This window comes from Acinonyx jubatus, chromosome A2 (assembly GCF_027475565.1).
Source record: "Acinonyx jubatus isolate Ajub_Pintada_27869175 chromosome A2, VMU_Ajub_asm_v1.0, whole genome shotgun sequence".
Classification (NCBI taxonomy): Eukaryota; Metazoa; Chordata; class Mammalia; order Carnivora; family Felidae; genus Acinonyx; species Acinonyx jubatus.
The window spans coordinates 20683196-20709235 of NC_069383.1; the positions used below are offsets into that span (position 1 = coordinate 20683196).

General features: G+C 47.6%; 1 protein-coding gene across 5 annotated transcripts in view; it reads left to right on the forward strand.

The window, feature by feature from the left end:
- The window catches only part of PLXNA4 (plexin A4), a 592266-nt gene that overhangs the window by 207639 nt on the left and 358587 nt on the right, over positions 1–26040 (forward strand). For all 5 annotated transcript variants that reach the window (XM_053218068.1, XM_053218067.1, XM_053218069.1 and 2 more), the window contains one exon: positions 18196–19461. In XM_053218068.1, the coding sequence (XP_053074043.1) occupies positions 18277–19461 (1185 nt within the window). In that variant the 5' untranslated portion in view covers positions 18196–18276. The remainder of the gene's footprint in view (positions 1–18195; positions 19462–26040) is intronic.

Consider the following 26040-nt stretch of genomic DNA (forward strand, 5'->3'; position numbering starts at 1 on the left):
GTGCCGCCGTGGAGCACTGTCCATTTTTGACCCTTAGCTAGAGCCAATAGATCACTTAATGTTTAGGCATAAAGACTGAGGCCCAAAGGATGGGCGTTCCCTCTCCTACCTGCAAAAAATGTGCCATCAGACCTAGTGACCATCTTACCTGGATGACTTACATCATGAATGTTCACTCTTCATGAGCCTAGCCTTACATGACAGATCAGGACAGAAGAGTCATTGTCCCTAAATAAAACAGCAGCCCCACACGGGCACCAGGAACACCTGCATTATAGGCAGTAAAGAAGTGAGGCATCCAGACAAGGTGCTTAGAATTGAACCAGCCCTTTGTGTGCGAGGGTGACAGGACCTTTGGGTCTGGGAATAAGTTAGGAATGGATGAAGCAGAAAACCATACTTTGTTTGGATAGACTCATTTTATGCTTCTTCCTTTCTCTGTGTTTATTTTGTTTTCCCGTCGATTTCATGTAATCACAGAGAAAATTATGGCCGGCCTCTCTCAGCTGTACTAAGAGGAACCAGGGGGAGAGGGTTGTAACAGGTGTGCAGTGTTCTGCCAGGAGGTTAAAGGGAGGAGTGCAATGTACCCATGGGGCTCTGGTGATGGTGAACACAGTATGTTTGACAGTGGACCTTCAACAGAAAAGGGAAATCAGGGGACAGGGTCTCAATCACTTGTTCTAGCTGCTTCTCCTAACCTAGAGATTTTCTTAGCAGACCTACATCTTGAAAGCATTTTTTCCTTTTTCACTAAGTGAAGCAAATTAACTTAAATTTCTCAATCTACTTGACAGAAGTTTTATAAAGACTAAGTGAGAAAATAGATGTAAAAGTGTTTTCAGGCAGAGAAGCCAGCATACCAGCATTTCTCAAAGTATGTACCATGGAACAGTGTTCCTAGGGATAGTAATAGGGGTTAAGCAATAAAGGATTCCTTAGTCAAACACATTTGAGAAATCCTGGTTAACAATCCTACAACAGGTATCTTTATCAAAGGACTTCTTGGGATATTTATGTATGTATGTATGTATGTATGTATGTATGTATGTATGTACGTACGTATTTATTTATTTATTTATTTATTTATAATTTTTATTTGTTTTTGAGACAGCAAGCATGGGGGAGGACCAGAGAGAGATATTTGAAATCCAGAAAAGTATTTTTTGAAGGGGGAATCCTTTTTTTTTTTTAAGTTAAAAACTGTCTTACCGCACATGCTAGAGTGTGGGTGAAACTTGAAGACATTTTACTAAGTGAACTAAGCCAGACACACAAAGACAAGTACTGTATGACTCTACTTAGATGAGGTCCCTAAAGTAGTCCAATTCATAGAGACAGAAAGCAGAAGGGTGGTTTTCAGGGGCTGCAGGGAAGGAAGTTTGGGAAGTTTGCAATTGATGGGGACAGGGTTTCAGCTGCGAAAGATGAAAAGTTCTGGAGATGGATGGTGGGGATAGTTGCACAATAATGTGCATGTAATTAATGCCACTGAAGTATACACTTAAAATAGTTAAAATAGTAAATTTTATGTAGCATACATATTACCGAATTTTTTTTAAGTTGATATTACAAAAAATCTTGTCCTCAGTCTGAGTTCTTTTTTTATTTTTTGTTTTTAATTTATTTTTTTAAATTTACATCCAAGTTAGTTAACATATAGTGTAATAGTAATTTCAGGAATAGAATTTAGTGATTCATCACTTATGTATAACACCCAGTGCTCATCCCAACAGGTGTCCTTCTTAATGCCCCTTACCCATTTAGCCTATACCCCCACACAAAACCCCTCCAGCAATCCTTAGTTTATTCTCTGTATTTAAGAGTCTCTTATGGTTTGTCTCCCTCCCTGTTTTTATATTATTTTTTTCTTCCCTTCCTTTATGTTCATCTGTGTTGTGTCTTAAATTCCACATATGAGTGAAGTCAGATGATACTTGTCTTTCTCTTATTTCGCTTACATTAATACGCTCTAGTATTGATGCAACATCCATGTTGTTGCAAATGGCAAAATTTCATTCTTTTTGATCACCGAGTAACACATTGTTTATATATACCACATCTTCTTTATCCATTCATCAGTCGATGGACATTTGGGCTCTTTCCATGCTTTGACTATTGTTGATAGCGCTGCTATAAACATCCGGGTGCATGTGCCGCTTCAAAACAGCACACCTGTGTCCTTTGGATAAATACCTAGCAGCACAATTGCTCGGTCATAGGGTAGTTCTATTTGTTTTTTGAGGAATCTCCATACTGTTTTCCAGAGTGGCTTCACCAGTTTGCATTCCCACCCGCAATGCAAAAAGATTCCTCTTTCTCTGCATCCTCGCCAACATCTGTTGTTGCTTGAGTTGTTAATTTTAGCCATTCTCACAGGTATGAGGTGGTATCTCATTGTAGTTTTAATTTGTATTTCCCCAATGATGAGTGATGTCGAGCATTCTTTCATGTGTCTGTTAGCCATCTGGATGTCTTTTCTTAGAAAAGTGTCTGTTCATATCTTTTGCCCATTTCTTCACTGGATTTTTTTTGGGGGGGGAGGTGTTGAGTTTGCTAAATTCTTGATAGATTTTGGATACTAACCCTTTATCTGATATGTCATTTGCAAATATATCCTCCCATTCCACTGGTTGCCTTTTAGTTTTGTTGATTGTTTCCTTTGCTATGAAGAAGCTTTTTATCTTGTTGAGATCCCAGTAGTTCATTTTTGCTTTTGTTTCCCTTGCCTCTGGAGACAAGTCAAGTAAGAAGTTGCTGCAGCTGAGGTCAAAGAGGTTGTTGCCTGTTTTCTTCTCTGTTGCCTGTTTTCTTCTTTCTGTCTTATGTTTAGGTCTTTCATCCATGTTGAATTTATTTTTATTTATTATTTTTGTTTTATTTTGTAAGAAAGTGGTCCAGATTCATTCTTCTGCATATCCCTGTCCAGTTTTGCCAACAACATTTGCTAAAGAGACTGTAGAATCTATAGATCTGTAATCTGTAGAATCTTCAGAATTTTCCATTGGATATTCTTTCCTGCTTTGTCAAAGATTAGTTGTCCATACATTTGTGGGTCCATTTCTGGGTTCTCTGTTCTGTTCCATTGATCTATATGTATGTTTTTGTGCCAATACCATGCTGTCTTGATTACAGCTTTGTAATACAGCTTGAAGTCTGGAATTGTGATGCCTCTGGCTTTGGTTTTCTTTTTCAGGATTGCTTTGACTATTTAGGGTCTTTTCTGGTTCCATACAAATTTTAGGATTGTTTTTTCTAGCTCTGTGAAGAATGCTAGTCTGAGTTCTTTTGATTCAGACTCTGGCCTTTAGACCTTCGCTCGTTTGCGTAACTGAGTGCCCAGGATGCTCTTTATAACTTGAGTGAAGAGAGAGCTCTTTGCTAAGAAATATGTGACTGATGCCAATTATCCCTTGCGAGTTTTACTCTTTTCATATTATTAATTTTCATTGGAAATTTATGAAGTTTACAAATTAGCTTGTACTTCATAAACATTTGTAAGTTTCCTTCAGTAAAAGAGAAAGTTTATGTGACAGTTCTATCACAAAAAGTAACTGTAAAATGCCAGCCCCTTAAGTGAAATATGTTTTATTTTTTATTGGCACCAACTTCTTCCAGTTGAGGTCATTGATACACCATCTGCATCACCAGGGAACTGTCAGAGCAGAGGGTCCTGATGACTAAGGGCCTTTCTGTAGGTCTAGGTTCAGGTCTTAGCCTCATTTTATATTTCATTATGAAGAATCAGTTTCTCATCTAGGAAATAAGGATACCATTACCATCTTGTTGGGAGTGTTTAATTAAGGTGCCTTGTGCAGACCACACAGCTGGGTTCTGTGTCAACCACTCCTCTCCATGATTCCCTTTCACATCAACCTGGGCAGGACTGGCTCTGCAGATGATCTTGCCCTTGATGTCCCAAACAGAACTCTTGATTTCTTTGCTCCCCTGCAAAGTTTTCCCATAACAGTAACATGGCACTACTACCCACCCAGTTCAGTTGCTCAAGCCCAAATCAAGGAGGTGTTATGCATTTCCCTTCCTCCCTCCCCTCTCATTTCCATACTCACCAGCAGTGCTGTTGGAGCAGGTTCTCTGTTTTCAACACTGGCACCTGAGCCTGGCCACTATCACCCCTCAGTGAACTACAGGTCTTCTGTTCCACCCACAAACCATTCTCCATCTAGCAGCCAGACTGAGTTTGTCAATGATAAACCTGACCTTGCTTAAAACCTTTTCATGTGAAATTCACATTTCTTCCCATAGCTTTTATTTTTTTAATGTTTATTTATTTTGAGAGAGAGATTGAGTGCAAGCAGGGGAGGGACAGCGAGAGAGGAAGAGAGAGAATCCCAAGCAGGCTTCGCATTGTCAGCACAGAGCTCAACATGGGGCTGAAACTCACAAACCAGGAGATCATGACCTGAGCTGAAACCAAGAGTCAGTCACTTAACCAACTGAGTCACCCAGGTGCCCCTTCCAGAGTTTTAGATGTCCTCTGCCATTTACCCCCTGCCTTCCTCTCTGACCCCATTACTCACTTCTCTGCTCATCAGTGCCTTCCAGACCCTCAGTCTTCTGCCTTTTTCTTGCTAAGCCTGCCCCTCCTCAGAATTTTTCCCTTCACTTTCCTTTGGCCTACAATGTCCCTTCCCCAAATCTTGTCATAGCTGACTCCTCTTTGTTATTTATTTAGCTCCTTTGTAAGCATCACCTCAGAGAGACCTCCACTGGTCACTCCAGTTGGGGACTCTGCCCCCTACCCCACAGCTACTCTGTATCAAATGGCCATGCCTTCTATTTTTTAAAGTCTTAACACTATCTGAAAATAATTATGTTTTCTTATTCATTGTCTGTATTCTCCCTATTAAGTGTAAGCTCTGACATCAAAGACTTTTGTCTTACTCATTGTGTACTCTTAGTACCTGGGTTCCTGGTAGGAGCCAAGTAAGTTGTTGTTGAACAAATGCATAAATGGACTTGGGTCATCTTCCCTGCTTGGCCATTTCATATCATCCTTTGGTCACCCAGGCCTTGTCCACTTGTGTCATTTCCCTGGGATGAAGGAAAGGGGTCTCGTCTCTCCTTCACACGCAAGATATCGAGGCCTATCAAGACGATGGCACTCTAAAACAGTTCAGTTTTTATATTCCAATAGGCTAGAAGGACTTCCTTCCCTCCCATTTAACAACCACACATGGGTCAGAGGTCTCCTAGACTCACCTGCCCTCCTACTTTTGATATAGAAATGTCAGTGATGACCTCTGATGGGTGACTGTGTGTCAGAAGACTTGAGTTGTAGACATAGGAAGAACATGGCTTTGGGCAAATTAATGATATTCTCTGAAGTCTCTGTGTCCCCATCTGGACATTAACAATCATTGGATAGGGATGGATATATATTTTTGGAGTCATGAGTGTTTATTTCATATGAAGGAGCTTATGGAAGGCAAGGTTTACACACAAATGAGAGGTAGTGGGGGTGGAATCTCAGGCCATGTAAGAGGAGGAGGTGGGTGGAGCTGGCAGCTTGGATCCATCTCCTGGCCTCTTGTGCTACCAGTGATACAGCTTCTGAGCAAGTCCTGAAAGTGGGTGTCAGCAGTATCCAACATGAATCTTCCTCTGCCTGGCCTTGCCATGGGCCCTCCACCAATATGCCCCACCTGTATTCTTTCACCTGGAGGAGAAGGGCACAACTAATTCACAGGGGTGCTCTGGGAGGGAACCAGTCCTGTCAGGGGTGAGGGCAAGAGAGCCTGGCATTGATGTTGGGGCAGAGGTTGACTTGTTGAGGACCATGTTCTGTTGCTACTTTATGGTGATGGACACCTTGGAGAATGACATCTGAGGGTCTTCACCATTCTGTGACTTGCTTGTGAAAGGGTGGTGGGATGGGGGTAAAGATTTCCTACTCCTTGCCTCATATGTTTCTGGTATAAATACAGAAGTAGGGTGAGGTCTCAGCAGAGTGGGGCAGGCAGGGGAGAAGGAGTTGGGAGATGGGAATGTGTTCATTACTTTAGAATTGTTGCCAGAAAGCACACATGTCTCCTTAGTCATTTGATTCATAGGTGTGTTCCCAGCAGGTAGGAGGAACAGTATGACTTGGTGGCACAAATCCCCACTGTTGGGGACCCAATACCGTAAAGCACACAGGAATAAGCAGTAGGTGAGCCAAGAACAAGCATCTTAATAGGAATAGCATACTATACTAACATTACTTGATCAATACTAAATACTTCAAAAATTCAGTGTTGTCATGGTGATGAGAATTATTTCCAAACTTGAAGATATAAGACCTATTCTGCTACCTCCTTGCTTACTTCCAGGTAGCGGTGTCTGGCCCCAGAACTTTGTTGCAATCATTCTGAACACTTTTTTTTTTAAGGAGCGAATATAGCTCTGTTCAGCTTCCGGCTGCAAGGGAGATTTCTGCCAAGATTTGCGGCACGCAGCTGAAATATGTTTTGTATTTTATGAGCTTTGGCTCATCGTGGAATTAAATAGCACTAATTACATGAATATAGACCAGTAAGGGAGACAACTGTTCACTTCCTGATTTTTCCTGGAATTGAAAAAGAAAGGGAGGAGGTAGAAGGACAATGATGGGACTGGGAAGAGAACCCTCCTACTAGACATTAGATGACAACAGAAGTACTGTCATTTGGCCCAAATGTGCCCCAAATAGGCTGCTCCTTCACAGTGCCACTCTTTGGTGGAAATACTGGCTTCCTTATATGAAGATTGTGTGGGCGGGAAGGGCAGTGGCCCTGATGCGGGCAGCAGTCACAGGGCCTGGGGTCGGTGGGGGGACATTTGGGGAGCCAGGTGCTAACTGGGGGAAATGCTGAGGCCCAAGGATCTGAGAGCAATGGGCTCCCAGCTGGGATCCCCCAGCACCCTGTATTTAGCATCCTTTCCAAACCTCTTAACCTTTTTCAGCTAGAAAAGTCGAGTTAGAGAGTTCACACTTGTCTAAGGAAGGGAATTTTCATTCCTTGTTAACACTTATTTTCTTACTAGTGAAAGGGAAGGAAATGGGCAAAATCACTCTATCACGGATGTAAGTTAAACCCTTGGGTTGGGGTTGGGGGGGTGCTTCAGAGTCTAGAGGACTCCTGCTGACTTTTCACTCAACTGTTGTGGGTGGGGATCCCCAGAGGCCAGAAGAAGTGAAGGCCCCTCCCTGAAAGGCTAGTTTGCTCACTTGGACCTGGCTCTGTGAGATGGGCCAGAACCTGAGCTGACAAAGTACGCCCCGCTCCAGCCTTCCTTATTACAAGAGAGAAAATGGCTCAAGGCGGGTGATTTAGGGCCACTTGACAGATGAGTGCTCCGCGTTCTCGAAGGGCAGGCAGTGCAATCCGACCGTGGCAGGCTCTCCCAAGGCGCTCCACAATTTAGATTTAGGCCGCTAGAAAGCCAGTTTAAGCAAAGATGCAAAGAGCCTCATCAATGCCAGCCTTTGGTTTTCCAGTCAACACCCTCCCACCCCCTACCCTGGGTTTTGTAATCGTCACCATTATGTGGTTCTGTGGCACGTGCCATCTGTGGAAACTTCCCAACACAAGTGATGGCCTGTATCCCAGGAGGCCTAAATGCCTTACTCTCACTTCGAAATTTAGCCCAAGAAGGAACTTGGTGATCTCTCTTGCCTTATCACCCTATTTCCCAAAGCACTATTTTACAGATGGAGAAACTAAGGCATTAAGAAAAAAGGGCAGCCACTGAGCAGGACTGTGACCAGTTGGGATTACCATTCCTGACTTCTGTAGCATCCTTGCCATGGTGACTCAGAGAAAGGAGGCTTTTGTGGGTGACTTTGGGTGACACATTAACCATGACACACTGTGGGCTAAGAAGATCCTGCTTCTTCCCTTGACCATGAGAGGAGAGGAGGGTATGGAGAGGAGGAGCTCATTGGGGTGAAGCCATGCGATATGGTTTTGCTTGCTGCTGCCACACTGGGAGTCCAGGCAGAGGGGATGTCAGGGCTGAGGGAAATGTGGCTGGAAGAGCTGTAGTGAGCCTTGTCTCCAGATGAAAATCAGTCAGCTAAGCAAGCCTTCAATCTGCTTCCCCCCAGGCCACATGTATGTGAATGGCTGCATGGAGCATTGACTGTCCCCAGCCTGTGATGGACCCCCAGCCCCATCTCTGTGATCTGAGTGTCCACCCAGATCTTGGAGCGGCAAAAGTGACAGCAAATGCCCTTTTGCTATAGCTTTCGGGTGTCATGAGCACCTTTGCATGATGTCCCTCCATTTCTATACATCCAGAGGGAATAGGAACCCTCAGAATACTGGGAGCCAGCCCCCTGGGTAGGGCATTCCTCATGGGCTGGGCCCAGGGTTGGGGTGGGAGAGAGTGACCACATTGATGCCAAGTCCAGCTGGGGCATCTGACTCTGAATTCCTGGCCAGCCTGTTTCTTTAAATGAGACACTGGAAAGTTTATGATTCTGTTCTCCCAGCCCAGACTGCTATTGAGAATGTTGTGTTTTTAAAGCCTCACAGCCAGACTTGGAGTAAAGAGAGTCATTGCTTAGCGACTCCCCCACCCGGAGCACAGTGCCTGGAATATAAAAGGCTGCTGCGATGTAATAATAAGAGTTCCATCTTGAGCTGCCTGGGCTCGCTGAAGCTCCCACTCAGCTCTGCTGGGAACGGCAGACTTGGCCAGAGAAAGGTGGTTTTGTCCCTGGGGGGCTCCCTCAAGGCCAAGGACAAGGAGGCCTGGGGGAGGGGAAACCATAGATGGGGACCTCAGGGGTCCAGAGACGACCTAATCTCTGAATGGGGGCGGCTCACAGACTCACCCTCCTGCAGAGGCTTCTTCCAGGCTGGTTCCAAAGGCTCTGTCCATGGTAATCACATTTCGCCAGCCCCCTTCAATAAACTGGGAAGTAAGGATTAAGAGAGCCCTGAGCAGCTTGAGCTTGGTGCTGAATTTCCTGGGGACCCGGGCTGGTTGCCTGGAGGCACAGGGACTCTAGGTCTGTGCCTGGCTCCCCATTCCTCTCTCTTCCCTGCCCCTGATGGGGCCTCCAGCCCTTCCCCCAACCACCAATGTCACATTTCTCCTTGTTCAAAAGAACAGAAGCAGAGCAGAAGGAAAACAGACTGGAGGGATTGACTCCTGGGCTCCTGACCTGCCCTAGCTGTTGTTGCATTCTGGTTTTTGCTGGGTTATGGCCACGCTGAACTTTCAGAGTCCTGCATGCACATATGACTGTCTGATGACAGTGCTGTGACCTTCTCTTGGAACGACAGTTGCTTTGACTTGATTTTTCCCCCTAGCGGTAGTAATGGATTGCACTGCAACATTCACACCCTCAGGCACTTTTCCATTTATGAATGTGGCACTCATTTCTGAGATGGCGATGGGGAGGGGGGCAGTGAACACATGCTGCACGCACATCACAGGCTTTGGGGACCGCCATTGCATGACTAGACTACAGATGTCACATGTAAATGATTCTTGAGAAAAATAAAATAACAATTCATGGCTCCCACTTAGAGAAACTAAGAGTTTAATGTGAGAAAAGCAGACACACACAAAAATACTTACTGAGGATGTTCTTCTGAGCACATAGATTATAAACTAGAGTAGGAATCTAATAAAAGCATTTGTCCATTTTGCTAATTTGGATCAATGGATGTCTAGTGTTTCTTGAATTAAATAGAAAGGAGACCTGTGCTGTGTCCCCAGCCCTCTCTCTGCCCTCAGCTGCACACACATAATGCCTCCCTAGTTCCCACACTTTGGGAGGGCCACTGAGGAACATGAAGATTTTTCTTCCTTGTAGGCATTGGCATGGTCATCTTGTACCCATCTAGGCACAGATACTTGAAATCTGGCTTTAGGAACAAGGAGGGGGCTGCTGGCATTTAAAGGGGTCCCCCCCCCCGCCAGGGGCAGCCTTATGTGCTACAAGAATCAGAGCCCCTACAGCACCCAGGCTGGGGTTTGAATCATGGTTCTGATATGCTGGCTCTTTCTGCCTGTGTTAGTCAGGGTTGTGCCTACAGCTGTCACACAGAAATCTACCATTTCAGAGCCTTGTTCCAGTAAAGGTTTCTTTCCTGCCTTGGTGGATGGGTCCTTCCACCTCTAGGCTCCATAATCCTGTAGAGCCTCAGAATCCTCTTTTTCCAACTGGTGAAAGGCTCTGTAGGGAAGACATATCTATTTCTTAACTGCTTTGGTGCAGAGGTGGAACCGTGACAATTCTTCACTATTCACAGGGTCACACCTGGATACTGTGTGAAAATGTAGAGGCTGGGAGAGGTGGCTGGTGGCCCCCTCTTACCAACAACTTCACACAGTCAGCCGCATGGGTGGAGAAGCACACATTTTTGGTGGATCATTAGCTTTCTGTCCCTCCAGCCTTGTCTCGACAAGAGATGAATTACATAAAGTGGGGCACTGTAGAGGAGGCTAAGGGAAATGAGTTTCCTGGTTCCTAGCAGGGGCTGGTCAATGGAGCTCTGCAGAACTTACTAGTGACTGGAGATGACCTCAAAGGGGGACAGCTAGAGGGTCCTGTAGGAGACCCTCAGCCACCTGAGGACAGGGGTACTGTCTTCTGCTTTGGAGTGTCTGTACCCCTTGCAGCCAGCTCAGAATGCCTCGCATGGTACATGCTCAGTCAACATTCGTTGGCTGAATGAAAGAATGGGTGCTGATTCTAGCAACTATGTCTCCTGCCTCGTCTAAGTTTTCCTTGATACAAGTTTGTCTTAAGGCCCAGCTCCTTCTCCTCAACAGGGTCTGTGCTAATTTTCTCAGCTGAATAAGTGGTGGTTCTCAAAGTCTAGTTCGTGGACACAGGGCAACTTGTTATGATATTCCAGCTGGTGGACTGACAGTTCTCGTTGTAAATCATGTACGAAAGATGTAGTTTTCCTGATGCATTTGAAGTCATGCTTTAAGCAGATAAAACTGAGTATTATAAGTGGTTCTAAGCCCTAGATTAGAGCAAGGGAAACCCAACATTTTGCGTTTGGTCACTGTTTGAGCTAAGTGGCCCAGCACCAAGATTCATTTTGAACTTCAGCTGTAGGTGATCCCAGCTGCCACTTCATACATACTGCTGTGGAGTAGTCATTCATTCATTCATTCATTCACTCAGCATTCATTTATTTATCCATTCATTCATGTGTTCTCAAACATGGATTACATACCTACCATGTATTAGGCTCTAGTCTTGGACCTGGAGAGGATAGTGGTGAAAAATACATAATTTCTGACTTCTAGGAGCTCATATTTTTGGAGAGGGGACAGCATATATGGGCAAATACAACATAATTTGTAAAGTGTGAGCCTCTGGTGGGAACTGATTCCTGTTTTAACATATCACAGGGGCATCCTATGCATTGCCAGGGTCAGAGCTGGCTTCTTTGAAGATGAGATCCTAGGTGAGGGGGGTTGAAGGGTGGGGATATAAACCACCTATGAAGAAGACACAGAGGCATGGCCAGGTGGAGAACACCGCAAGAGACCTGCCAGCACAGCCCTCTAAGCAAACACCCAGCAGAGAGAGGAGCATTGTGTTTGAATACGAAAGTCAGCACACACATACATGCACACAAACCTTCCCACACCCAAATCTTACCTGAGATAAAGCCCCACTATTTGCAAAATTCTAGATTATCTCTGTGGCCAGTGGGACATGGAGATATCTTTGGCATGCTTTCCTTTTCCTGTGAAAGAATAGTCTATTAGAGAGGATGTGGTAAGAGACACTGTCATCTTTTGGCTAGAAGGCTGGATTTTTCTGTATATGGGTTAGGATTCTTTCATTAACAAATTCCAGAACCCACACTGGCTTGTGCAAAAGGGAAATTTTGGCTCGTGCAACTGGAAAGTGTAAGCATAGAGCTGGCTTCAGCATGCTTGATCTAGACATCTGTGTGATGTCACCAGGCCCCGAGATCCAGTAGTTTCCAGTGGCTCAGCTCTGCTCTTCTCCGTGCTTTGGCTTCATTCTCTTCAGGCTCCCCTTCCCATCTTTCACCCCCATGGTTATAAGATGGTGCCTGGAGTTCTCAGGCTCACACCTCTCCAAGGTCACATCCATGGAGACCTAGAACTTTTCCCTCAGGCCGTGATCTCTCAGAGATTCTGATCAGACCAGGTAGCCATGCCTGAACCAATCACTGAGACTCCCTGCCCTGCCCTGCCCTGCCCTGCCCCCTGCCAGCAGCTCTGTGCTGATTGGCTTGGGCCCAAGTCATGTGTTCCCCCTTGAACCAGGGGTGGTGACCACTCCCCCAGAAGCTTCTGGGCTGAAAGAGGGTGAAGAGGTGGGTCCCTAGGGGGTAAGTGAATATGAGCAAAATAACAGATATCCACTATCTCTAACGGTGTCTTTCAAAACTCTTTTTGATCATGACTGCATTAGTCAGGTTCTTCAAAGAAACAGAATCTGTGTGTGCGTGTGTGTGTGTGTGTGTGTGTGTGTGTGTGTGTGTGTAGAGAGAGAGAGAGATTTTAAGGAATCCTACAATTATAGAGTCTCCAAGTCTAAAATCTACAGGGGTAGGCCTGCAAACTGGAGACACAGAGGAGAGCCACATAAGCCCACAGACTAGAGACTCAGCAGAAAGCCAAACGCTATCTGCTGGCAGAATTCCCTCTTGCTCAGAGAGGCCAGTCTTCAACTAAATAGATGCCCACTTTATAGGGGGGAGTGTGTATCACCCCAAGTCCCCTGATTTAAATACTAATTTCATCAACAGGGACGCCTGGGTGGCTCAGTCGGTTAGGCGTCTGGCTTCAGCTCAGGTCATGATCTCACAGTTCGTGAGTTTCAAGCCTGGAGTTGGGCTCTGTGATGACAGCTGGAGCCTGGAGTCTGCTTTGGATTCTGTGTCTCCCTCTCTCTGCCCCTCCCCCATTTGCTCTCTGTCTGTCTCTCAAAAATAAATAAACATTAAAAATTTTTTAAATATTAATTTCATCTGAAAACATCCTCACAGAGACATCCAGAATAATGTTTTCCTGTGTACCTGGGTACTGTAGCCCAGCCAAGTTGACCTATAAAATTAACCATCTCAGTGACTAACAGGAAGAAATACATTCACACCACATTCAATGCATACATATATATGGCTGAAACAAGAGTCTCACTAAATAGTGGTTACCCTTCCTAAAAGTGGCATAGTCTTATTTTTCTCTTCTACTTTATTTCATAAAAAAGCTCGTGTGACTCACTCAATTGGTTTCTGGGTTCACGGTATGTTGTAGAGATGGTCTTTTGAAACATCATCCTAGAATATGTCTTCAGAATGTTCTGTTATCCCATTGCAAAGGTCCTGTGGACAACTGAAGAGCTTTCCAAACCCCAGCATGACTTTGTGTTGCCTCAGCCCAGACCTGACTTGTATCTGCTCATGCCTCAGTTTCCTTATTTATAAAGGAGGCAGACTTACAAATACTTTTTCTACCTAACAGTGAACAATAAATCCAGAACAAGGTAATGTATATGAAAACATTTTGTAAACTCTAAAGTAATTTCGTGAAGTAATTGCTATTTTAAACTAGTCTGTAATAACTTTCCTCTCTTCTACTCAGGAATCTGAGAGGAGGGTGCTATTTCATGAAAATTAGTTTGAGCTCTTCAACACTTGCCACATAAAACAAAGACAGCCCCAATTTCTTTAATCAAAATGATGATCAGCTTCTAAAAATGAGTCCCATCTCCCCTGAGATCATTCAGAATTAAAATCTGATTTCAAAGAAGGGAAATGTGCAGTGTGTTTGGGTTTGATCCAGAGCCTTTTTGTTCCCCAGCTTTCTACTCATTACCCATTCTGCTGGTTCAGTGAGGTCTTTGGGGTGATCCTGGGGTGACCCAGTCACATCACTTGCCTTTAAGAATCAGAGTTGGGATGAATGCTCCCTCCAATACTTTGAAAAGCAGCTAATTGATGACCGAGAGAGAAATGATGTGGGTAGGATGTGCCACTGGGGGCAGGGGTTCCTAGGTTGGGTCACCACTTATCAGGACAGATGTCCTGGAATGGAGCCACCCTGGAGACAGAGCAGCCTCAGGCAGTCCTAGGGAGCAGGGGACTGGCAGCTCTGCCCACTTGTGGGTCTGGAGCTTGGGGGGGTGCCCTGTGTTTGGGTCACCCCTGCAGTGGTGGTGCCCAGCAGGGTCTCCAGTGAGGCAAGCCAGAGCCCGCACCCTTGCTTGTTCCTTCTCTCTTCCACTTCCCTGTTACTTGTTTTCTAATCAGTCCTTTCGTGGTGTGTAAAAAGGGAGGCTGGTTATTCCCATCATATGTTATTGTTTTCTGTGGGTTCCCCTCTCTCCAGGCACAGTAATTTCACTATCCCTAGACGAGGGTGATAAGTGTTTGAGATGCATAACTGTGTCCCATTTCAGTGTCTAATAGAAGATGGAGAGAGAGCCCTGGCACCTTTCTGCTCAGTAAATTCATAATTACAGGCTTCCTTGCCTCGCTTCTCGCAAACTAGAGAACTGTTGATTGGCGTGTGGGCCCATGAGTGTGTACAGTAAGGCAGGGGGTGTGGCAGGCACACTTCCCTGGTTCCTGGCAGGTTCCAATATGGGAACTGCTGAAAGTTCCCTCCAGAGAGTTGGTGGCTGAGTCCTGACTGGCACCTGCCTGTCTGGAGTGAGGATTACCAGCCTTGCTGGAATTTCATTGTTGCCAGTAATGTTCTGCGAGCTGTGTTAGCCGGGCATATGGCACCCAAGACAAAGGCCAGGGAGCAGGTGCTGAGGTGGGTTCAGACAAAGCTGAAAGACAGGCTGCAGGTGGTAGAAAGAGCACTGGCCTGGGAGTCTGGAGACCTGAGCTCAATGCCATCCCCACCTTCAACTCACTATGTGACCTTCTACAAATCACCTCACCTCTCTGGATCGCAGCTTCCTTGTCTTTAAAATCGGGGATCGGAAATCATTAAACTGGATTATCTCTTTCAGATGAAAAACTTCTAGATTCTTCTCTGATGTTTGGATTTGCACAGGCAGTTCAAGATGAACCATCCTGAGTCCTCATCACTCTAACTGAGATGGTGCCATCACGTACTATCTCGTTATCATAATCCTAACCCTTTTCATCTCATTTCGTCTTGTCGACAAGAAGAACAACTATCATTTAATAAGTAAAATACCGTGTGCCAGGCCAAAGGCCCTGTGCCAGGCACTTTCTGTCATTATCACTTTTTAGAGGTGAATAGTGGTGCCCGCCTGATGGATGTTATCTGCCAGGTTATGCCCTGTGGGTCCCAGGGGCTAGGCTTCCTCCTACAGAGCAGGTGGGGAGGTGTTCCTGGGTGATGTCCTGGGGCTTTTCTGTCTAGGGACTTACATGGATTAGAAAGGGCTTCCAAGTGCTCTATATTCTGGACTCTGGAATTGTGTGTCTCTAGGAACAGTATGGGTTTTGTAGGGGTGCAAACCTGGGTTTCAGCCCCAACTCTGCCATTTATTAGCCCCATGCCCTTGCAGACCCTAAGTTTCCTCATCTGAAAAGCAGATGGAACAACCCCAAGCAGAGCAGACAGCTGTACTGATTGGGTGAGGTAGTCAGTGTGCAAGCATGTGCATGGGGCCCGGGTGCGGCATATGACCCATACATACTGACATTCCTCCTGGCTTCCAGCCCCTCTCTCTGCTGGTCAGAAAGTAAGTCTTGAGTTTCCGTTGGACGTCGGGCATGAGCCCGGCACTCTGGACTCACCAGTGAACTCAGTGGGCCTCCTTGCCCCCACAGAGCCCACAGCCCTCAACCCCAAAGTCAAGTCCTTCTGCAGAGGCTAAATTGAAGCATGGGCCCCTTCTCTGGGAGCATGTGCTCTCTTCCTTTAAGTTTCTCTCCTCAATACCATGAAGTTTTGTCTCCCCCTTGCAGGGATGTCCTGACAAGGCTTGGGGCTCCTCTTTTAGCCCTGTCTCCTACCTGACCCTGTTCTCCAGACAAACATTCCCTGGTGAATATGCCATTTGATATGTTCAGACTTTTGCTACACTGACCCCTCCCCTTCTCTTCTGGCCCCACGTGTCCTCCCTTAGTTCATGGCCAGGCCCAGATGCCATCCCACAGCCTTGTCCTTGCTCTCTTACCCTAAGGTAGAAGTCAGCGTTCCTCATGGGAGCTGCCGTCACATAACCTTTCACTATCTGAATAAGTTAGATTCTGGTGGCATCTACTGGGACCTGACCCCAGCCTCAGCTGTCCTTGGGTCCTGCAGCATTTTGCAAATTCTGTGTGTGCCCTGAGCAGACATTTCCCACATGGGGGTGTGAATGAAGGTACTGGACTCACAGGACTGTTCTGGGCTGTGGGTGTGCAAACCATTCTCCTCTCTGATGTTCACTCGAGAAGACGTGTGGCTTTGGTTGGGATCTTAGCTGACAACGTCATGTCTTTGCTTTCTTCTTTCTTCTCTTGGTCTTTGTGTAACCTCGCACTCTCCCTGTGGGGTGTTCTCTTGCTTCCTCGTCTACCTCTTCCCACTGCTCCATTATTGAGGATTTGGGTGAGAGAAATTCCACAAAGCTGAGATGCCCCCAAGTAAGATGCAGGCCATTCCTGCCCTGCTTTCTCTCAAACTGGAAGAAATATGAAGCCGTCCTCTTGAATAGAAATGAATAAGACCATTAGGACCAAGAGCTATTTTGTTCCATGGGGAGTTATTTACTTATTTATTGGGCCACTTCTTAAACCATTTGTTCTCTCCTTTTAATGAAAACCTCTCAGAGGAGGCCCCAATATGGGAGGCAGCCAAGATCTGCCTCATTAAAATGACATCAGGGCTCAGAGCCGGGCAGTGTACCCGGAGGACCTGGTTGCTGTCGTGGTGCAAAGGGATCCAGGATGTGGTTTTAAAGTTTTGACCTCATGCGCTATCTGGCAGTGGGGAGGTGCGAAGGAGAAGTGTCTGCTGCATAGGTGTAGACCTAGAAGACTGGGGCTGTGACCAATGGACCCCAATAAAGGGTTGTTTGGACTATTCTGCTGCATATAAACAGTAGCTGGTGCACATCCCCATCTGTTCCAGGCTGGGGTAAGCTGAGATGGGTTAGCAGTTAAGAATGAGAATCCACTGGGGGTGCCTGGGTGGCTCAGTCGGTTAAGCGTCTGACTTCAGCTCAGCTCACGATCTCACGATTTTGTGAGTTTGAGCTCCGTGTCAGGCTCTGTGCTGACAGTGCAGAGTCTGCTTGGGATTCTCTCTCTCTCCCTCTCTCTCTGCCCCTCCCCCGCTCATGCTGTCTCTGTCTCTCTCAAAATAAATAAACTTAAAAAAAATTAAAAATGAGAACCCACTGTAGACTTGCACACCCAGGTTTGAATCCACTTCTGCTTATAGCTATGCAAGTTGTATAACTTCCCTAAGCTGCAACACGGGGATAAAAGTACTACTTACTTCAAGGGGACTATGAATCAGGGTCCCAGCAGGAGATAGTGCATGCAAATTCAGTTGTTTGTGCAAAGGTCAATATGGGAGCTCTTCACAAAGGTATGGCTCCCTAAGAGCAGAGCACTATTTGGGGGTAGGAAGAGTGAGGCCCGTTACCTCCTCTAGGACTAAGTGGGGTCAGGCAGGAGGTGGTTCACAGCACCTGGAGACAGAGAGGCAGTATGGAGAGGCACACCTGGAACCACTGAGACCTGTGGGTGAGCGTGGAGGCCCAGCCCCATCCCCTGTCCCCTCCCCCTCCTGCCAGCCTTCTGCTGATGCTCCCATCTGGCTGTACCTAACCAGGCCTGAAGGCAGGCAGCCCACAGATATAGCATCCATACAGGCTAGCCTCTGAGGCACAGAGAAGGGTGGGAAATGGATCTGGAGGGGAAGGTAGAAGATACCCAACTCTGAAGGGTTTGTAAGATGAAATGAGATAGTCTCTGGAAGGTGCTGGACAGTGACTGCTATGAAGCCAGGCGCTAGATAGCCAATGGCCGTGCTTCATCGTCATCATCAGCACTATTATCATTATTATTAGCATTGTTGTTATTGTTGAAGTTGCCCTCCCGGCCCTGCTGTCACCCAGACCTTGGTGACCCACACATGCATGGGGGCCGAGTCCCAGAGCCTCCAGCTTTTCCAGTGCAGTTCTTGGTCTCAGCATGTGCAGAGGGCTTTGAGGGGCCAGCCACACAAGCCCTGTACCATTATTACCCAGTATCACATCCTTCCTTTCCCCCACAGGGAGCCTCCACTCCTGAGTCCTGGCCCTCCGAGGAGGCCCCTGTGCCAAGTGCTACCGTGCCACGAGGACCCGTTTCTGAAATGAAAGCCATGCCGTGGAATTGGACTTGCCTGCTCTCCCATCTCCTGATGGTGGGGATGGGCTCCTCCACTCTGCTCCCCCGGCAGCCACCCCCAGTGTCCCACAAGCGGTCTTTTGTTACGTTCCGCGGGGAGCCAGCTGAGGGTTTCAATCACTTGGTGGTGGACGAGAGGACAGGGCACATTTATTTGGGGGCCGTCAACCGGATCTACAAGCTCTCCAGTGACCTGAAGGTCTTGGTGACCCACCAGACAGGGCCGGACGAGGACAACCCCAAGTGTTACCCACCCCGCATCGTCCAGACGTGCAATGAGCCCCTGACCACCACCAACAATGTCAACAAGATGCTCCTGATAGACTACAAGGAGAATAGGCTGATTGCCTGTGGGAGCCTGTATCAAGGCATCTGCAAGCTTCTCAGGCTGGAGGACCTCTTCAAGCTGGGGGAGCCTTTTCACAAAAAGGAACACTACCTGTCTGGAGTCAACGAGAGCGGCTCTGTCTTTGGAGTGATCGTCTCCTACAGCAACCTAGATGACAAGCTCTTCATCGCCACAGCAGTGGATGGGAAGCCAGAGTACTTCCCTACCATCTCCAGCCGGAAGCTGACCAAGAACTCAGAGGCGGACGGCATGTTCGCTTATGTCTTCCACGATGAGTTTGTGGCCTCGATGATTAAGATCCCTTCAGACACCTTCACTGTCATCCCTGACTTTGACATCTACTATGTCTATGGCTTCAGCAGTGGCAATTTTGTCTACTTTTTGACGCTTCAGCCTGAGATGGTGTCTCCACCAGGCTCCACCACAAAGGAGCAGGTCTATACATCCAAGCTTGTGAGGCTTTGCAAGGAGGACACCGCCTTCAACTCCTACGTGGAGGTGCCCATTGGCTGTGAGCGCAGCGGGGTGGAGTACCGCTTGCTGCAGGCCGCCTACCTGTCCAAAGCCGGGGCTGTGCTCGCCCGGACCCTCGGAGTCCGTCCAGAGGACGACCTCCTGTTCACTGTCTTCTCCAAGGGCCAGAAACGGAAAATGAAATCCCTGGATGAGTCAGCCCTGTGCATCTTCATCTTGAAGCAGATCAACGATCGCATTAAGGAGCGACTGCAGTCCTGCTACCGGGGCGAGGGCACGCTGGACCTGGCCTGGCTTAAGGTGAAGGACATTCCCTGCAGCAGTGCGGTGAGTCGGGGGAGAGCCTGTGGGCTGGGATGGCGTGGCGTGGCAGGGGGACACTAGCCTGTGGTTTCCATGGGATGTGAATCACCCATCCCATTTTGCCAATGGGACAAACACATCTCTGGGTCTCACTGGACTCAGATCAGCACCAGCTCAAACATGCTATGGCTATGGCGCTGAGCTTATGAGAGCTGGAGCTAGAGCTGCAAGGTAGATTTCCTATTTGATGCTTTCTCTATTCTGTATTAGCTCATGGCTCTAGGAGGGCATGCTCGAAATAGGTGGGGATTGTGTCATACAGATGTCACATACACCGGGCATTGTTAAGACAAGATTATTGTGTCCTGTGGTATAAGACACATATCCATCTTTCTTACTGACCATGCCAAAAATCACTTTCCTGGGAACTTAGAATAAAACCATTACTGGGAGTAATGGAGCCAGTCATTCTATACCTGGGATAGATCTAGGGCTTCAGGAGCATCACGTTTTTGTCCCTTGAGGTTCCTTAGGAAATGGCTAAATGAGAGCAGTGGTATGGTGGGAGTCCAGGGAACACAGAGGTGAAAACAGAGCTTGCTGAGAAAACTGCATTTATGGGGCACCTGGATGGCTCAGTCGATTAAGTCTCTGACTCTTGGTTTTGGCTCAGGCCATGATCTCATGGTTTGTGAGATCGAGCCCCATGTCAGGCTCCATGCTGACAGTGCAGAGCCTGTTTGGGATTCTCTCTCTCTCTGCCCTTCCCCTGCTCACTCTCTCTCTCTCAAAATAAATAAACTTAAAAAAAAACTGCATGTATTAAGCATCTTCTGTGTGCACTGTTCCGTGGAAGAGATATGGCAAGCAGCCTCGGAACCCTACTGAGTGACAGAAGTGCTGAAGGAAACCAGAGAAAGTGGAGTATGAAGGACTAGTTTAGAAGACCTTTCCAGGGACACATGCAACAGGTGACCCATCCTCCTGCCTCGCCCAACCTAACTCACTCGTGATCCAGCTTGCTATGGTTGACATCTGTTCATCTTTAAAATGGTCCAGTTTTTTCTCATTGTTCCAGTGACTTAGAAGTCTGATTTATGAGCATCTTCTATGCCCTGTGTCCCTCTCCTTCTCCCTCCTTTTTTTTTCCATTCACTTAAAAACCTAGTTTGAGAAAAGTCTATCCTAGAGAGAAGAAAGGAGAATTCACACACAAGTGGAACATGTGTTTGCACGGATGTGATTCTTGACTGCTAGCCCAACTTTGGTGGGATTCCACATTAGTGAAATGTATTTTGATTGATTTAAAAAGTATAAGTTTCCCTTCATGAAATATGGCTACTTGCCAAACCCATCTCAGAGGGTGCTGGCACCCAGGCAGCTTGTGGGGGGAGGGGCTGTTCTTGCAGGCTCTGGGACTTTGAGGTAGGGGTTGGGGAGATGGAGAAGAAGGAAGGGACTTGGCAAGGTTTGCCTTTGGTGCCCTAACATTTAGGCTCATGCTGTTTTCCACTGGTGAGTTTTCTAGGTAGTTGGGCTGAAACGAAAAGATGCCATTTATTTTAGATATCCTGAGAAGCCTAGTGTCACAAAGGAAATGAGAGAGGCCAGAGAAGGAAGCAACAAGTTGACAATCTTAGGCCAGGCCAGAGAGTGGAGGGGACTCCACTGTACCTGCTGAGCCTTAGTGGGTGGCATATCTTTGGGAGCCTTTGGTTTAAGGCAATGGCGGATTCACTCAATAGAGTCAATGAAACAAGACAGGTTTATGACCTGGGGGCCATGGACTTCTCCCAAATGCAGGCTATAAAGGCCAGGTGCTGTACTGTATGTACATATATTACAGCCTCAAGCACAGCTCCCTGGGGAGACGCAGTAGGGAGCCGGCATGGAGAAGGAAGGCCCTTAGAGACCCTCTGATCTGTACCTTCATTCCGAGGCCCAACAAGGTGAATGAATTGCCCAAAGTCACATAGTTTGGGAAGGAATGGCAGACACAGCACTCGAGGAAAATTTCCTTTGCCTCTTGAGGAAAATCACACTTGCACACGTGCATGCACACACATGCACACCTACACATGCATGTGTGCACACGTACAATAAATACCCCCATGAGCATGCACACAAGTATGCACACCCTGTGTTTGAAAGTGCAAGTCTATGCGGTGTGCTTACCAAACAGCTAGTTCTTTTGAGATCAGATGGGTTGGCTATTTTTTCCATAGATGCTTTTCTGTAGAAAACTGGCTCAGATTCTGTCTTTTTGGGTGATGCTTTTGGGAGTAGACTCAGCTGCAGGGATCAGCCTGGCTGCCCATGGGCAGGTGTTTGCCCCGCCCTTGCTCCCTGCCACAATACAAAAAGCAAAGTTCATCATGGAAGTCTGCAGAGCTGCGGTTCCTGAGACCGCATGGTGGCCTTGGAGAGAACAGAGGGACGACAGCTTTGCAAGACAAGCTAATGCCAGGGCTGGGAGTCATGGAGCCAGATAACAAGCTTTTGATTTTTCTTTGGGCTTTAATTAGCCCTTTCAAGTTCGAGGCAAGTTCAGGGCTGAGAGCAGAAAGGAGGAGGCCAGAAACTCCACACCAGGCTGGGCTGTCTCCCCAGCCAGTATAAAAGGCCACACCAGCTTGTAATGTCAAGTATCAGTTTCCTTTGATTCAGCCGACGCTCGGATTACTTTGCTCCAGTCCTCAGGTGCTCGGCTACAATTCATTTGGCCCCAGCTCAGACCACACATGTGCCCCGTGCCATCAGCCAGGCCAGGCTCCTGGGCCTCCCCAGGGAGGAGTCCTCGTGGGCACACCACTTGCAAACCCAGCTTGTCCTCCACCCATTCATGTGGCTGTTGGGTTCCTTTCCTCTCTCCCTTTCCTGCCTTGAGGCAATGATGGACTAGATGAATCTAGAGTTCTCTTTTGCCTGTGAGTCCAAGATTCCCTTGAGGCCTGCGAGGTGGGATGGAATCTCGGATGGCCTCTGTCCTGCAGCCTGCCCTTTGTAAGACCACGGTGGAGGGAAGCGTAGGCCCAAGAGATCGACTTTTAAGACTTGTGGTTTGTAGGCTAAGGGATTCCCTTAGCTTCATCGTAATTACAATCCATAGAGCTTGAAAAGGTATGATTAGTGGTTCATTTTGTCAATTGAGACATAATTGACATACAACATCATGTTGGTTTCAGATGTACAACATGACAATTGAGTATTTGTGTGTATTGCAAAGTGATTGCCACATGACGTCCAGTTATCTACACACAGTTACATGTTTTTTTTTTCTTGTGGTGCCACCTTTTAAGATCTATTCTCTCAGCCACTTTCAAATATACAATGCAGCATATCAACTATAGTCAATCATGCAGTACATTACATCCCCAGGACTTATTTATTTTATAGCTGGAAATTTGTACCTCTTGACCAGTGACTCATTTTTATTGTGTTCCTGTTTTCCTAATTCCCTAAGGTAGACCACTCATCCCATGGTATTCTTCAGGGTTTTCCGGCCCTTCCCATTTCTTGGGATCCACATTCCTTCCCCTGAACTCAGGTCTCCCGAACTCAGAGCAGGAAGCAATATAAGCCCTGGGGCCTCTGGCCCCCTTATTATGTCCCAGCTGGTATTTTGCCTGTGTGCAGGGAAGACCAGGTGGAGTGGGAAGAAGACATCTGTGTGACTCAGCCTGCCATTCCATGGGGCATTCGTGGTGGGCCACAGCCTGGTGAGCAGAGGGGGAAGGGTTGTATGTGAGGAGGGTTCTCAGTCTGCAGGTCCCCAGAGAGCTCCCCATTGTTTTGATTTTATTCCAGGTGAATCAGGGAAGGGTGGCGGAGTCCACATCAGAGATAAGGGCTGGCAGGCTTGGAGTGGCCTCCTCACGGGGATGTAAGTGCATGTCGCAAACACGAATCTCTGAGTGGGTGTTGGGTGTAGAGGCTGGCGAAGCAGCCCAGGTGTTTTCTGGTGCTTGTGGGAGATGGAAGCAGCTTCCCCCTTTGCCTTCTAGGCCATTCTTTTCCTGTGTCCTGGCTTTCCCAGCCTGAATGGGAAGAGGTATCCAAGAACAAATGGTCTGTTGTCTGAAAATTGCTTTACAGGTCTCAGGAGGGCACAGGCAGAAGAAGGGTCCTAGAGGCATCAGCTGGGGGTCCCATTCTATCTTGCGACTCAGCAGACTGAAGACCCACCTGAGTCCCTTTGCTTCTGAGCGTTCAGGAGGGTTAATGCTAATGATGTAATCTCTGTTTCTGCCACTCAACACGGGATGGTCTCTGTCTTTCCCTTTTGAAGGCTGTCATGTCACCCAGGCTCCCCAAACCCTCTGTCTACAGAGCACAAGATGACTGGCATGAGAAGCCAATTGTCTCTGGCTTCTGTCATGTGCCATGGCCCTAAGCAGGCCAAGGTGACAGTTCCCAGCCCTTTCCTGGGAGCCCTGACACTCCTGACCCAGAGTGGAGCAATGAGGCTGGGGAGTGTGCTGTTGTGGGCCAAAGCTCTTGTGTTCACATGGGCCGAGTGGCCTGGCCTCCCAGATCCCCCAAACAAGCTATCTATGCCTCCTCAACCTTTCTTCAGCCTTCTAGGGTAACCTCATGGAACACTAGCCCTTCCACCTTTGAATTAATTAATGAATCGATGAAACATTTGTCAGGCCCTTGGCTACGTGCTCCCTCTTGGTGGGTGCCAATCATGAAACGACATCGGTCTCCAGGGGCCCAGGATCCCAGGAGGGAGCTGCGCCCCAGCAGGTGATTATGGCCTGTGTGATGGGAACAATGGCTGTGGTCATGGGACAGGTCATTACTCATGCCACTAAGTCTTCCCTGAGTTTGGATCCAATTGAGAAGTGGACATAGGAGTCAGGCAATGTCAGCTTTAGTACTGATAAGGCCATATGGGGCAAAAATCAGCTTTTTAATCTTCCCCTTAAAACTTGAACTTCAAGTGACCTTCCAATACAAAAATGTAGGTGCTCAGGGCAGAAACTATTATCCAGAATCATTGCCTCCCACCGGTCACGTCTCAGTAGTGGGAACAGAGAGTGGTGGCCTCTGGGCTGCCTCAGGAGTTCATATTGTGCCTGACAGTTTACAGAGGGGTTCATCACCTCCTTTTCTTCTCCCAACAGTGCAGTAGGATAATAGAAAAGGCAGGCATCCCCTCCAGTTGAGGAGCTGGAGGAACAGAAAAGTCAAGTAGATCCCTCAAGGTCTTATGATTGGTGGACTAGAACCTACATCCTAATTCTCAGCCCAGTGCTTTCCCCACTTGTGCTCAGTGGTGTGCCAGTGGCATCCAGTGTGGGGCAATATGGTGCAGGCACTGTCTGGGCATTGCAGGTCATTTATGATCCTGGGATCTCAGGCTCTAGAACACTGAGTGCCAACGGGACCCTCATTCACTGCAAGAACTAGAAAAGCCTCTCACATTTCCAGAAGTCCCTGGTTGAGAACCATTGCTAAACCACACCTCTCTATGACTCGGGGTTTACCCGCCAGTCCTGCTCCATCCCACAACATTCACAGAGGCACAGGGACTGAGCTGTTGATTTTTAACCCCAAGCTTCGCTTCATGTCTGACAGTGAGGAATAGTGAAGGAGAACCCCGTTCACAGGTGCCCTTGCTTTGACTTGTGTATGCATTGGTTTAGCAGGCACGGCAGCCCTGGGAGGAGACAGGGTCACCCCCTGCCCCTGGACATGGGCTGGCCTCCCATCCCAGCCTGGATGGTTACTCAGGTTCGTCTGGCGCCTGGGATCCTGAAAGTCCATGAGAGTGAGCATCCGGCATGGTCAGGAGGCCGTCCCAGGCTCCGGGTGCTGGTTTCTGCTAGTCTGCTTAGGGTGTTTTCTTTTCCCAGTCAGCAGGAAGTGCCGCTCTGGCTGGATGGGGTGTATCCTGTTGTTCATGGTGCTAGGCAGCTTTCTCTTGCTGCTCAGATATAGTCCTGCTCAGACCAGGAACTCCTCCTCTTGCCTGCCCCATGCCTCCTTCCTCAGCTCCACTCTATCTCACACACACACACACACACACACACACACACACACACACACACACACACACTGGGCCTATCAGACGTGCTCACTGCACACCACACTCTCACCCAGTGAGAGCTCACATCACACTACTTTCTCATTGGTCCAGGTACCCACCCCTCATGGCCCTTTGACCCAGTACTCCAGACTTCAAATTTGGGATTTGGGAATCTGCCATATTGCAACTGCCACATTGCAAACTTTATAGAATCAAGTTTTCCCTCCCTCCCCTTGACATGGCTTCTGTTCCAGGTATGCAGGTGAGAAGGCCACCCACCTTCCTCTTTTTGGCCAACGGGGTTTGCAATCAAAGTCATATCCCAGCTAAGTACACACGGTCCTTTGGGATACAGGATGGTGGCTGAGCCTTGGGTGGTGTGCTGGGCCAGGTGAAGGGACATGTCCTCCCAGAATGCTCTGGAACCTCTCGAGTCGGCAGGGAGAATGGCAGGACCCAGGAGTCCCACACACAGAATTTTAACAAAGACAGCTGCCAGGAGACCTGAGGAGGCCTTCATCCCTGTCTCTGCTGCTCTCTCTGCTGTGTCCTGGTATCTCACTTGCGCT